This window comes from Bombus pyrosoma, linkage group LG16 (genome assembly GCF_014825855.1).
Source record: "Bombus pyrosoma isolate SC7728 linkage group LG16, ASM1482585v1, whole genome shotgun sequence".
Lineage (NCBI taxonomy): Eukaryota > Metazoa > Arthropoda > Insecta > Hymenoptera > Apidae > Bombus > Bombus pyrosoma.
In genome coordinates, this window is record NC_057785.1 from 930,852 (window position 1) to 945,606 (window position 14,755).

The window sequence follows — 14,755 nt, forward strand, 5'->3', positions numbered from 1 at the left end:
CTTTTTTTTTTTGTTGTCGGATAGACTGGGCTTCGGAGGAAGTTAAAGGAACGAAAGTAGCAAAAACGAACGATTACGATTGAAACATAAGGTGATCTAAAATAACTGATGCCTAATAGTTTAATTATAATAGTTATAATTAGTAGATAATTAATAGTTAATTATCAACGAGTTTTTAATTATTATGAAGACAAATAGAAGAGATTTTCTTTCTCTTTTTATAGAACACGTTCAAAGTAACTACCTTTATACCTTGTTCAAGTAGTATGCCGCAGTAGAGCAGCTTGACAAAATTTTGGAAAAGGCTCAGTTCAGCTTGCAACTACTCTTCTTCGTTCCCGTTTTCAATTGATAATTTTAATACTATTTGTCACAAGCCTGTAAGCCTTGTAACTCTTGTAAAGTACTATTGTAAAGTCGAATGGTTACTTTCCACCGCAGTCTATTTTATACGTATACATATGGGAAAATTCTGTATAAATATTGAGAAATTAGCGAGAAAGTATGAGAAAATCGACATGAAACGACCCAAGCGATGGTCCGTGGAACTCCGGTTACCTGGCTTCCTCGTCGATGACCGGTGTCACTGTTCCCGAATACTGCGAGTAGTACGGGTCCTCGTAGCTGCTCCCAGCGCTGTAAGGACCAGCTGGATATCTGCCAGTTCCAGAGCCAACTCCGCCACCTCTTTCTGGACTGCTCATATAACCGCTTTCCCCGTGCAATCGATCTGTAGAATCGCAAGGATTAGTACAACCACGTAGAGGGTAAACGATCCGCCTATGCAACCGAAAATTATTTTAATAAGTTCGTAGTTTAGCGGGTGGAGAAAATTTTAAATTGCATTTACGGGATCGCGATTCGAGAATGAAGATTATTATCGGTATCGATGGGGTCAAGAGAGAAAATGGACTATCCAGGTACAAGATATAGCGGCATCGTGAAGTAATCTGATGATTCCGCTATACCTTGATCCAGACTATGCAGACTTCGAACGTGCTTCTTATGGGATGTCAAAGAGTTCTACGAATTTTTATTGGTGGTAATAGGATCGGACACGATATCATGGGGTTGACGGCGATGCTCTACTTTAGATACTGTATACCACACATGGGGAAGGTTACGTATACATTGCAAGATACTTTGAGAGTGTTCCAAGGGGTCGCGTCTCGTTCGACCGAATCACAAAAATGCCAATTTCAGGGCCTCTCTCTCTCTTTCTTTCTTTCTCTTTCACTCTCTTTCGAAGCCATTTCGTTGCGACCAAACCGCCTCCATAGTCAAAATCTTCAGAGTCAATTGGGCAATGTTATGCAAAAACCTATCAACCTTCAACGATCTGAAATGGAGTAAATTTAGTGTGAAGTTTTTAATTTCAAAGAAAAGTAGCTTTATCACTGTTGTAGCTATTTTCTATACTTAATTCCTTTTTGCTGTTTTAACATGTTTTTTAATGGCTCATCTAGCAGTATAATTAATATTATTTAAAATTGTCTACGCGGCATCTATTGGTTGATATTACTCGGTAATTTCAATTTCAGTATGATCAGCATATTGCGTAAAAGTACAATGTTAACACTTTACCGACGGCTAGCGGTTCAACAGCACGTCAGCTCAGACGCAGATTCTCCCTGGCGCCGGCTCTGTTTCGGTTTAGAGTCTCCAATATCATTCTTTTCGTCCATCGCGGACGGGAAGTTCTTCAAATTGGTATAAAACTGTGGGAGCTTACAAAGCAATACAACTGACGCAACTGAGCAAGGTACCTTGGTACTAAATAACAAATTACTGCTCAAGTAATGAGAAAGATTGTCGGCAACAAAAAGACGACAAAAAACCAATTAATCGACTATCGGTCGGTAAGCGTCGGCGACAAGTACCGATTAATCGGCTATCAGTCGGTAAAGTGTTAAAATTAATTGCCACGAGTGAGTTTCTTTACGTTTATTGTGTCAACAGGATGGAGAACTCATGCTGCGTGTCTTTCACTCTCAGTCAAGTAGTTTGCAAATTTCCTGCAAAATAACTGACAAGTCTAAAATGAGACAGTTTCCATAATTTTATAATGCAAGAGTTGTTTTGCAAAACCAGAGATCGCAAGATTATTCACATTACAAATCACAATTTTAACTAATTGGTTCTTATTTTGAGGGTTGCAGGATTCCTGCGTAATATGGCCCAGTTGGCAAGCTGGATATCGAGATGGATAACATTCTCAGAAATATACTTCGTTAAACTGGAAATATATTTTTCACTTTTGCTCGATAAAACAGTGCGTTCCTCGTCTGTCGGTTCATAGCCGAGTTTCACCAACTATGAATCTTCTTGCCAGCGGATCCATCCGTGTCAACTCTGGCGTACGAATCCGAGCGGTCACGAGATCGCGCATTGTCTAACGACCCAATACGGAAACCCTCGACCTCGTTTTCTTTTCTCCACACATAGTTTCGATTTTCGAACGAGCCACGCCATCGGAGAGAGAGAAATATCGGGTTCGGCATCGAGAAAGATCGCGGATCGAAAATCGGGCAAACTTAACGCAGAGAGCCGGTCCCGATCGACTGAAAAGGACCGAGAGGCAGAGCTGGGCATAGTTCGAGTAGACTTTTATCTAGACAAATAAATTATTCGAAATTTATTCACCGATACCTCGTTATGTGTCATTTTGCATCAACACTTGTCGTTCACAGATGCCAATCCTTTTACTGCAGATTAACCTCGAGAAACAAATTGTTCCAAAATTCAGTTTCTAATTTTCTAACCAATTTATATCTTGTCAACGTATCTTCTAATCGTAAGTAACAAAATTGACTAGAAATTTGCGCAATTATATTTGTCTGATTATCTGTACACGCACAACCAGTCGAGATAAATAAAAAATAAAATATAATATATAATAAATAAATATATATTAATATATATCAACAAATAATAATAAATATATATACAATAAATAAAATAAAATTCGCGAATAACATTCAATTCAAATTTCTTCATCTTTATTTGTTATTTGTCGTTCGAATCAATTTTGCCCAACTCTGGTCCGAGGTTTCCAGAGGGTTGTTTTAAGGCTACTACTGACCTGCTATACTATAGAGGGAGACCGAGCTGTCTCTAGAGAAGCGAGCCGAGCCCCCGAGGCTTCCAAGGGGACTCTTACCACACTGGTAGCTGCGAAGCGGCTTGGCCGGCGGCACCCCGCCACCACCTATCCAACCATCCGGAAAACCAAACAAAAACCAATGTACCCAGCTGGTCCGGTGTACGTCGCGTTTCTGCCCGACGTTCGTTCCTTTGCTAATTCGCGGCTGGTAAAAGTGCACGGTATCGCGACTCGGAAATATTAGGTTGGAAACTAAGTGATTGCGGATTTTGTCATTAGGTGGTAATGACAAAACCCGCAATCACTTAGTTGCCAAACCAACAATCAGAGAATGTTGGCGAATTAGACGACGAATTATTTGTCATCGTAATGTGAGAAAATTGATGCTCTATGTAACACGCTGTGTTTCCTGGATAAATAATAGCCCCATTTTATAAAAAAATTATACCTTTACATAGACAAACAGGTTTTGCCTATATAATTTTCTCTCGTATTATACGCGATCATTGTACAGCGTACGTTATACGAATTGATCGGAGGGCAAAAGTGTTGGCAGACGAAAGAGAATTTTTGCGTGACAAAACAATCAGCAGTTGGCAGTCGGTCTGATTTAATATTTGAGATGGAATGAGATAAAACGAATACAATTTGTTTGTAGATAACAGCGTACGTAGAATATCAAATCAAAAAGGCAATATCCTTCTTTTAACGAAATTAAAGAAATCGAATTGCTGGATGGCAAACCTTTTTGCCTAAATCACATGGGCTTGGAAGCAGCTCACGGTTTTCAGACATGTAAATGCCTGTAAATGAGGTGACACATCATTATCATCTTCTTTATTGATGTCACTTTCGTACGTTTCATATAATAAAACGTTCACACAGCGGATGTTCGTATAACGCAGGCTCTACTCTATTTAACAACTAATTTGTTATTATTAGATCGGTGAATATGAAACGTCGTTCTCTACGATAAAACTTAAAGCTCTAAAACGTCGTATATTTAATCAAAGTAATTCCCACGTCGTTCAACAAAACTTTCTCAAAAACTATTTCGCTTCGTTATTGCGAAATATGAATTTTCCAATAGAAAAAGTCGAACATTTGTTCATTTATAATTATCCTTCAAGTAATTAAAGTGATTTACGCGTTAAAGAATCGCATAGATGAAGTAGGAAACGTCTTAAACCGCCTCAAAATGCTAATTTCTAGAAACTATTTTTCCAAATCGAAGTTTACGTAAAGAAACCGCACGAACTTTCTGATTATACATCAACGTCGCGATAAAGAAGTTTTATATTTTTATTACAAATCTTCCTCATTAATCATCCAATGCATCGATTTATGTCAAATTTCATAACGAGAAACAGGCGCATATCGTGCACCAACCTAATTACTTGACAACTACGTAACCGAACTTATGAAAAAACCAACAGGAAATATTAATTGCTTTTAACTTTCGATTTTAAAATGGGGCCTTTCGTAACACATATTTTGTACACATGACAAAATGCATCTTATGTATTGTAACGAATAAATCACCATTTTACACTGTTCTTAATGAGATGTGACAAACGAACAGATCTTTTCTCTTTAAAGCGTCGGTACTCCAAGGTTGCTTGTATATTATGCACTTTTCCAGGCCGTCGTAGCAAAGGCGCGAAACGGATGGTCGTCGATCGTAGTTTGTCAGACGACAGTCGGGACTCGAGTCGACGAACGTGTTCGCGGAATCGAGACGACCTCTCGCGACCGCCGATCTCACGGACGGCGCGTGTACATTGCACAAGGATTCGGTGCTTGCATCCGCAAGGGACGAAAAGCGTTGGATCGGTGCGTTACTTTCCATCAAACGATACGAACGAGTATACAAGCTGAGGAAAGTATTCGAACAGAAATGGAGAGCTTTTCCTGTAGTGACACGGTTATTTTGAAAATTGTATGCCACAGAATCATCAAGTAGAAATGAATCGTTATTAAAATGGAAGGGAGTCGTTGCTAAATAACACTTTGACTGCCACGCAGAAATCACATGTTTCGCTCAGGACGCCACGAGAGTATTTTTATTATTCAAAGCATATAATGGCAAAATAATAATAAATTGATGATGTAAACATTCCTCCCCAATGGACCGTTTATCTTATTGGTGGTCACAGGTGACCACCGTGACGCGTTGATAACAGTTGATAGCGACATATTATAACAGGACTTTGTTTATTTCAACAAACCACTCGCTTTTGTTATTTCGTCGTACGCAAAACGTGCAGAATGTATTGTTGAAACGTGTAGAAGATATTAGTAAACAGTGTTATGATTATTTTTATGATTTCGATGAAACATTCGGCTGAAATGGTAGCGATCCGCAGAGAAAAATATGTTTGTGATAAACCAATGGTAGTGTAGATTACAAGAGAGGAAAATGTGCCGTAGATTTATCAGATCAACTGATAGTATATTCTACACAACATAGAAGAATTCTCAAGTGGTATATAAAATTAGCTTTAGAGTTATTGTTAAATATATCAATTTCAAACGCGATGATACTCTATAAACAAGCAACAAAAGCAAAAATCAAGGTATCAGATTTTGGAATGGCACTCGCGATGCACCTTACACGGTGCCATTCACCACAACCATCAAATATACTTATTCGACAAAGATTGCGACACGAAATGCAGAAAGAAGGGCAAGCGTACCTGGCACGAAAATTTTGCAGAGAATGGTACAAAAAAAATGTTAAACAGTTAGGACCAAAAATTGCTAAGAATCGGACGAAAAAGGTGACCACCTATTGTCCAGATTCACAAAGGATATAACCTAACAAACACGAAGATGGTACCTCGCTGGGGGTAGTCACCCACGCGATAATCAAGCAGCTAAACAATTTCACCAAATGTCCAAATTGGACAAATTGTGAATGTAAATTATTAAATAAAAAAAAACCTATTGTCCAGATTGTATCGATGAGCCACATTTATGTTTAAAGTGTTTTAATATAGTGCACCGTTAGATGCAAAATTTGTTCTCATTTTTTTTATTGATGTTCTAATAAAAATGTTTAACTGTTCAATGGGGCACTTTTCATTTCAAAGTATCTTCCATTTATCGGTTATATTCAAAAAGCCCTAACTGTCAATTTTATTCAATTTTTACAATTGTAAGAACGTGGTAGTCAAAGTGTTAATGAAGTTTCCTAAAAAGTGATGATGCAGCGATTGAAAATGGGTTAAGCCTCAACTGTTTCGATTACGAATAGCCATCATAAAAGATTAACATTCTTTTGGAATGCTGGTATCGATAAACCATTAACGTCCTTTTTGGTTAAATCGTTAGTTTGGTTATCCGATTGATCGGATGTAGGCAGAAAAATTGTCCCCCATTGATAAAGAAGGCGGTCATTCGTAATCAAAAAATTCGTAATCATTTCAATAAAGATATGAATATGATAAATATTTAGAGCGTGGCCTGCTCACTGATTTCAACGACGTTGAAATACCTCGTCAAGCTCGTCATTCTGAACAATTTTTCTCTATATATGTTACCGCTGCTCGGCTTTAATTTCCGAGATATTCGCAAAAAGCTTTTGAAATTTGCTTGGTAATATTGGCTTAGCAACTAAGTGATTGCGGATTTTGTCAATACCACCTAACGATAAAACCCGCAGTCACTTAGTTGCTCAATAGTAATGGTCTCTGAATATGGCGCATTTTAAAGCACGTGGCAAGTACAGCAGGAGCTGATTTAGTAAACTAAAATAAGGGGAATAAAAATCGTAGGAACGTACATGCTCCGTATGACCTTGTTTTCGAGCCACAGCCTTATTTTTCCACGGAACAAACTTTCGTGCAGATACGACGAGATTGAATGTCACGTGATGGATATGATAAAACGTATGTGGTTGTTGCGCCATGCAGCTCTTAAAACGTTACTTGGGCCGACTGTTTCCCGACAAATGGACGGGTCGTGTTAGCTTCATCTCCAAACTTGAATTCGCTGCTTTAAAGTCCGTAGTTTATAATAAAACGTCACAGTGAACGTTGACAGTGTTTCAACACTTTGTCAACACGTCGACTGAAATCACTGACAAATTCGTCTAAGACCAGGTCAGTTCAAACGAGTTGAAAATCCATGACACGACGTATACGCGTTTGTATTGAAACTGGAAGTTGTGGCTTGAAGCAATTTGTTTGACGATATATAAGCAACTGTTGGAACACGAAATGAGCCGTAACTCGAAAACAAGGTCGTACCGAGCATACATATGTTTGTACGAAAGTTTCTTTTTATTTTAGCCTGCTGAATCGTAGTCCCAACATGTCCTGAAACGCTCTGTACGTTGCGTGTGTCGTACGAGACATTTTGAAGTTTCATTAGCATTGTTACGACACTCGAGTTTTATAGACGTAAAAGCTTTTTAAAAACGTTCAAATACTTTCCTCAGCCAACGTACACGGCGATTGTTGTAATTAGATCAAACCATAACATAGAAATAGTGGAAGATAGGAAAAGATTTCATTAAGCAAAACATTGGAACGGTTTGAAAGAAATGTCTACGAGAAAGTAATCTCTTTAATCGCTATAAACGTGTTTAGTGAAACGTTCGTCTATATTCCGTCGTCTGAAACTTACATATGGTTTGGTCTAGTTGCGAGGAACACCCTGTGTACTGTATATTTCGCGTCACCTCCACCGAATCGTTGCAACGGAGGCGACGCGAGACTCGTTCGACCGCCACAGAGAAGAGGAACGATCGAGCGTTTTTTAAGTAACAAGCGAGGTCAAGGACAAGTAACAACGAGTATGCATCAACGTTAGGAGCATCGGACGGTTAAAATAAATCCGACTGAAACGAGTGACAGCGTGCGGAGAATGCAGCGAGCAGAAGAATTAATCAGCTGTCTATGTCGTTCCGGACACCTGCAGGTCCGAACACACGACGAGAATCGTTGCAATGTCGTCGGGCGGGTGCATTCTTCGTGGAAAGTCGGCTGAAGCTTAAGGAAGAACGTGGTGCAAGCGTGGAGCAAACATGACAAGCACAGGCAGGAGGAAAAGCGACCAATTGACGCCCGAGACTCGATTCCCGAAACCACGCGATTCCCATCCTCGAGAACTTGCCCGGTCCACCGATCACGAAGCGTCAGCGTCGTCTATTGGAGACGACGATACGTCTACGCTGCTGTTTAGTTCATAAAACGTACAGGAAAGGTAATTACAAGTTTACGCCAAGTCCGTGTTTGCTGGAAAATCCGCAGCACGAAAAGATTGGCTGTGACAGATATCTGCAGACAATCGTCTTAACACTTAGCCAACCGCCACAGCGGTTTTTCCAATTATCAAGGAATAATGTTCGTTACTTGAGAAACAAACAAGTTTAAAAATTATAATAGGGATTTCTTTAACGATTTCATATATTGTTTATAGAAAACGTGAAATTGAAAGTATTTAAAAGTGTAAAAAAATATAGGAAAAATTGATGACTAAAGATAAATAGCAGGGCTTGAAGGTGAAATTGAAAATTCATAATGCATTTCAATATTCTTTTACAGTGTGCTATCGTTCGATTATATTGGATTGGCAACTAAGTGATTGCGGATTTTGTCATTAGGTGGTAATGGCAAAATCCGCAACCACTTAGTTGCCAACCCAATAACTGTATTTACCCATAACTGATAGCGTAACTTTTTAATTAATTTTAACACCACTAAATTCGTGTATTTTATTATGTACTGTAGTTTACAAAGGCAGAAAAAGTGGCGCAATTAATGGGCAACACTTCCAGGCAAACAATAACTGATAATAACAAAGAAAAAAGAAGAGAAGAAAACGTGTCGCGAAAGTCAAGAAGGGAGATCTCCCCGTTCGGTTGGCTAAGTGTTAGGATACAAATTTGCCTTGTTATGAAAACGTCGAACGACGTACCAAGATGCCTTCATCCGATATCGCTGCAGTCGTTTACAGCTGCAACGTACGCCCGCTATTGGCAACGATAACGCCAGCAACCGTTGCATGGAAACGTATTGTTGGTACTAACTGGTCTAATAAGTTTATTTGTAATTATTAACACTAGAACTACCACACCAGTGAAATTGACTGGTTTTACAATTTTGTTTTCAAATTCCTACTTCCTGTTATATTTTTTTCCGCAATGATGTAATGACTTTCGCGACGATAACTAAAAGAATAATATGATGAATTTTATTTTGTTTTTTATGTATTCAAATTGAAAATGATTTTGTATCAAGGCTACTTATACCAATACCAGTGAAAATGACTGGTACTTGTCAAGGTGTAAAAGGGTGCAGCGATCTGTTTATCGAAGCCCAATTAACCAGTTTCCTCGTTTTCTACAACTTGCCACACGTTTTTCACATTTTTACCGCGTATCATTCGATATGACGATATCAGTTATCAGGAAAATTCCGGATCGATCGCTAGATCGCTGGATGCTAACACTAGAAACACCACACCAGCCAAAATGACAGGTTCTACAATTTTATAAACGTGTCAACCCTCGTTTAGGGATCATGGCCTCAGATAGATTAATAATGCCAAAAATGTACTATATAACATGGAATTCCTTCCGCAAGAAAGTAATAAATCAATAAGTATAAAAATAGTCTATTATTAGATATTTTTTAAAGACCAATCATTTTCACTGGTTTTGGTAAAAATAGTTTCACGTTAGCTATCGGTAGTTCTAGTGTACTCTTATTAGACCCGGCGCGGGACACTTCGTGGACAGTGGGCCTTGCGTAATCGGCTTCCTAAGGCTGAGTCTCGAGTATCGCGGATTTTCGTGTACCTGGAGTGGCGAGAGGTTTCGGTTGAGTAGGCGTTGCATTGGGTCCTCCGACTACCGACGACGCCGCAGGACTGTACGCTCTCATTAGTTGACCTCCACGTGGCAGGGTGCTGCTTCCTCCGACGTAGTACCCGCTGCTTCCGGAAGTCGAGTTCTTCGCCGTCTAAAACACACATGGCGCGTCGAAACGTTACTCATCTGACATAATCGACTGATACAACGAGTGGTAGTTGGGGCGAAAGGGACACATATTAAACGGGATATTATACACATGTACATAGCAATGACAGTAGTAGAGTCTCGATTATCCGAGCTGATGTGCACCGAGTCTATCAAGCCTACCAAGCCTATCGGATAATCGAAAACTCGGATAATAAGATCATAAGAAACATTTTGATTGTGTAACATTACAGGTATATTGGGTTGGCAACTAAGTGATTGCGGATTTTCTCAATACCAGCTAATGAAAAAATCCGCAATCACTTAGTTGCCAACCCAATATTTAAAATTAACTATTTAATTGATTCAATCGATCCAACTATTTAATTGATCGATCGCATTTACGATAGTCGTCTATTTACTCTTTTGTGCTGTTTACGTTAAACTCTCGAAGAAAAGGGAAGAGTGCAGTTTTGGCAAAGTTCAAAGTATCTCGAATAATACGGAACATCGGTTAAACGGGATTCGGATAACTCATGATAACCCATGACTCCATTGTACACAAAAGATGATAGATCTTTGCATTTTCGCATTTCAGTCAGAATCCCATGGCTAAAATGCCATAGTATATACTACAATGGTAAGACAGAATCTATTTTGCATTACCAAGGAGACTGATATATTGGGTTGGCAACTACGTGATTGCGGATTTTGTCATCACCACCTAATGACAAAATCTGCCATTAGTTGCCATTAGGTGGTAATGACAAAATCTGTAATCACTTAGTTACCAACCCAATACATGTATGCATAAGGTATTATGTATATTTGATGTAGCATGTATGTATGTGTATGTGCATGCGTAAATGTGTAAAGTAATGTATATATATATATATACTGTACATAATAATAAGGATAGAATAGACATAATTTTACAGACAATTAGAATTATAATATAAAAAGGGTAACCTCGCAGTATATTAAGATATAATGGGGTGGTGCTGTGTTACATTATACCATGCTATCGACTGTTGCTTTTGGATGTGCTGCTGATCTTAAAATTAGATTATTTGTATTTATGTATTATTCCTTACATTGGCAAGCAGATCATGGTTTAATTCCAACGATATGCAACGTGAATGGAGCGTCGATAACACCTACAAATTATTAGTATTGATAAATTCTCTTTTGTATAATGATAACAAGTTTGATAATAAAACCGATGAAATTTGTTTAAATGTTAAAGTTCGAGTATCCTGTTAGAATGAGAAAAATCTCGTAGAAATGGGAAAGGGTTTTCTAATAAAATAAACTTGTAACTTGTCGATTCCATAAACTAAATCTTGGTCACATGGTCTATGTGTATTGCATGTTATTTATTTATTTAATAAATTACACCAGTACATGACGCGAAGTATATAGAAGAACGAGCGCTGATTTTTAAGCCACGATTTGCACAATTTTATATGAATTAATATACATACTTTAGAGGAAATTATATTATATTTGTAACAAAAAGGAAATCAACGATTTCGGTAACATCGTTCGCAGTTGAACAAAGTCTCTTGATAGGATCCAAATTACCTAAGCTATCCTCCGGTATGCAGCGATACGAAAAAGTTGCCTCCTTCTAACAGATAATTAAAAACATATAATTTAAAAAGTTGCAAGATTTCTGAACGATCAACGAACCGATCGAAGATTTTAACCTTATCGTCTGCACATACTGAGTCGTTTAAGCGCATGCAGTTTTCCTTAGGCTTTTGTGTTCCAAAAAATTCCCAAAAATTCTTGAATACTCTGCCAAGTTTCTACAACATCATCCTATAGTTTCACCGTGTTAGCTTTTCTTAAGCAGAGCAAAATTTAAACAAAGATATGGAAAAAATGCAAGATTACTTAAAATTACTAGTCGAAAACCACCAAATATACAGATGGAGGGTTCAAAAGTACGGCCACGTCCTCTTTGGTTCTACGCTTTGTTCCAGCGTGAGCATATTCAAATTGTTAACACTTTACCAACCATTAGCGGTTCAACAGCATACGCACGTCCGACCGGCAGCTCAGACGCCTGCTTCGGTTTAGACTCTCCAATACCATTCTTTTCGTCCATCGCGAACGGTAAGTTTTTCAAATTGGAATAAAACTGTGGGAGTTTACAAAGCAACGCAACTGACGCAACTGAGCAAGGTATCTTAGTACTAAATAATAAATTACTGCTCAAATAATGAGAAAGATTGTCGGTGACAAAAAGCCGATTAACCCTTAGAGTGCTGAATACTCGGAGCCTATGCGGTCCGTACGGACGGCGCGCGGCCAGCGCTGACGATCACTGTGAACTGAATACTTTTTCGCTAGACTGAACTCTGTTGATTGACTATTTAACACGTTGACTGCCACGACAGCCGTATTCGGGTGTCAGCAAAGTTTCTAGTCAGGCCACGAAACCCATATTCGGGTGTCGCTTATTTGACTACTTGCGAAGGATCGTCGTAGGTATTTGAAAAGATATTCCATAATAATGAAACTGTTGAATTGTTATAAAAGTAATACGAAAATGGTTTATTAAAAAAATTATTTAGCATGTAAAACTTTAAAGCATTCTATGCATAGCTGAGGTTGGTCGGGACAATTTGGTCAATAAGTTGTTTTCTTCAAATTCTTTTGTGGCTTTGTTCGGTCCATTCGACGTCTTTTATTTGCATAACATAGTTTGCATGCGCGTCTAATGCTTCTTCCGGAATCATAAGCCTCGTAAAAGCTTTCTTTTTCTCTGCTATCTGACTTACTAAGAAATAAGTTTTCAATTTTTCTTTTCGACATTGTAACGAATTAGGGCAGAGATTTTAAGTTATACCGTTCGTTGCTCGGCCAAGATTCAAACTGATTTGGTAGAAAGCGGAGAAATGAGAAACAAATGCGAAGGAATGGAAAGAAAAGAAACGAGAGGTAAGACCACCAGATGAGCGACTCGCATTATGAAAATATTGATGGGAATGTCACACGCTCAAGAAGGCCATCCGCTCAGAAACAGTAATCAGAGATAAGACATAGACTCGGACCTTCGGATACTTTTCCACATCATAACCTACACCAAACCCCTCAACATCCTAAAACCAAAATGTATATAAGCCGAGACTTCAGACAGCTCGGACAGTTCTTGCGCAGCCCTTTCTCCGGTTCAGTGTCAGTCTATTGCTTGTAAGTGGTGAATTTGTAACAAAGGAGCTTAGTAGTTGGGTTACGATTCAGTATTCTCTTCTTTCATCATTCAACCCTGAATTCTACGTGACAGGAGCACCGAGCAGAGAATGCTTGGTATTGCAGCACGCGTGGCCTGACGGAGATTTTTTTGAAAACAGGCGTGGCAGTCAACGTGTTAAAGCACAAATCGTAATAAGTTATAGTAATTCTTTTGCACGAGATTAAATGATTCGAGAGCGTCATTTTTTAGTATTAATTATTTATTATAAACATTGAAATTCACTATAAATAATAAACTAGAATTTTGGTAGTAAACTAGAAAACAATAAACTAGAAAACTAAATTTAGTAAATATAACACAAGTTAATAATTCAGTTGTGTGTGAAAAATTTCAAAACAATTATCGATACATAATCCGACATCGCATTTTCTGCATTCGTATCGCGTGTCGTTCCTTCTCTTATTTTTCACATAAACAACACATTTTCTTTTTGATAATTGTGTTGTGCCGACACGATTAGGACATTTTGATGGAAAATGCCTATCAATTAAACGAAACGGTAAATCCTCAGACTTTCTCTTTCCTCCTCCTGCCATTCTTCTGCGTTGGGAATATTTTCGTAAAATGTCTCTTATCAACGCTAAATGAAATTCACTAAATTTTTGTTTCGAAGCAGTAGATTTTTGATATAAAATACATGCATTATATATAGTTAAATCTAACAAGTGGAAAAATAGTTTTTTGTACCACTTTATAGTTTTCCTTAGAGAATTAATTGTATTCAAAATCATATCAACTCTACCTACAGCACCCATATTGGAATTATAGTCGGCAATACACGATGGTTTCTTCTTATATAATCCTGTACGATAATCCCTTTTCTCAGATTCAATCGATGCAGCTGCATGTGCAGAAGACAACATCCAAACCTCCTTTTTATCATGCCATTTCATTGCCAATAAAATGCCAGTCGATCGGTAGCACGTTTCTCCTCCCTTCAATTTTTCTTCCATGTGGGGCATATGTGTCCCATTTTTACGAACGGTTCCAAATGCGTTGGTTTTGTTTTCGTGTAATAAGGTATATAAACGTGGACTCGTGTACCAATTATCCGTAATTAGTGTATGGCCCTTTCCAAGATATGACTGAGGCAGCGCCATCGCAACGTCTCCAGAGATTCCAATGGCTGTGTTACTTCTACTGATGTTTGTTTTTTGTCCATTATAAATTACGAAGTCCAATACATAATTAGTTTTACAGTCACTAAGGAGAAACAATTTAATGCCGAACCTACTTCTCTTGGATGGTATAAACTGTTTAAAATAACATCTGCCCTTGTACAGCAAAAGACTTTCGTCGACGCATAGATTTTCGTAATGTGCAAATGACTGCGAAAAGGAAATCTTTAATTTATCGATTACTGGTCGTATTTTTGCTAAAGGATCGTCACTTGTTGTATTATTATCGTTAAAGTGCAACATTT

At 38.2% G+C, this 14,755-nt stretch overlaps 1 protein-coding gene across 28 annotated transcripts in view; it reads right to left on the minus strand.

The window, feature by feature from the left end:
• Positions 1-14,755, minus strand: part of LOC122576224 — a 176,201-nt gene that overhangs the window by 23,943 nt on the left and 137,503 nt on the right. For 22 of the 28 annotated variants that reach the window (XM_043746171.1, XM_043746184.1, XM_043746188.1 and 19 more), the window contains 3 exons: positions 9,909-10,071; positions 3,083-3,220; positions 559-730 (listed from right to left, as the gene is read on the minus strand). In XM_043746171.1, coding sequence (XP_043602106.1) covers positions 559-730; positions 3,083-3,220; positions 9,909-10,071 — 473 coding nt within the window. Of the gene's footprint in view, positions 1-558; positions 731-3,082; positions 3,221-9,908; positions 10,072-11,161; positions 11,225-14,755 lie in introns of all 28 variants that reach the window. The other 6 variants (XM_043746182.1, XM_043746181.1, XM_043746177.1 and 3 more) reach the window with 3 other exon arrangements.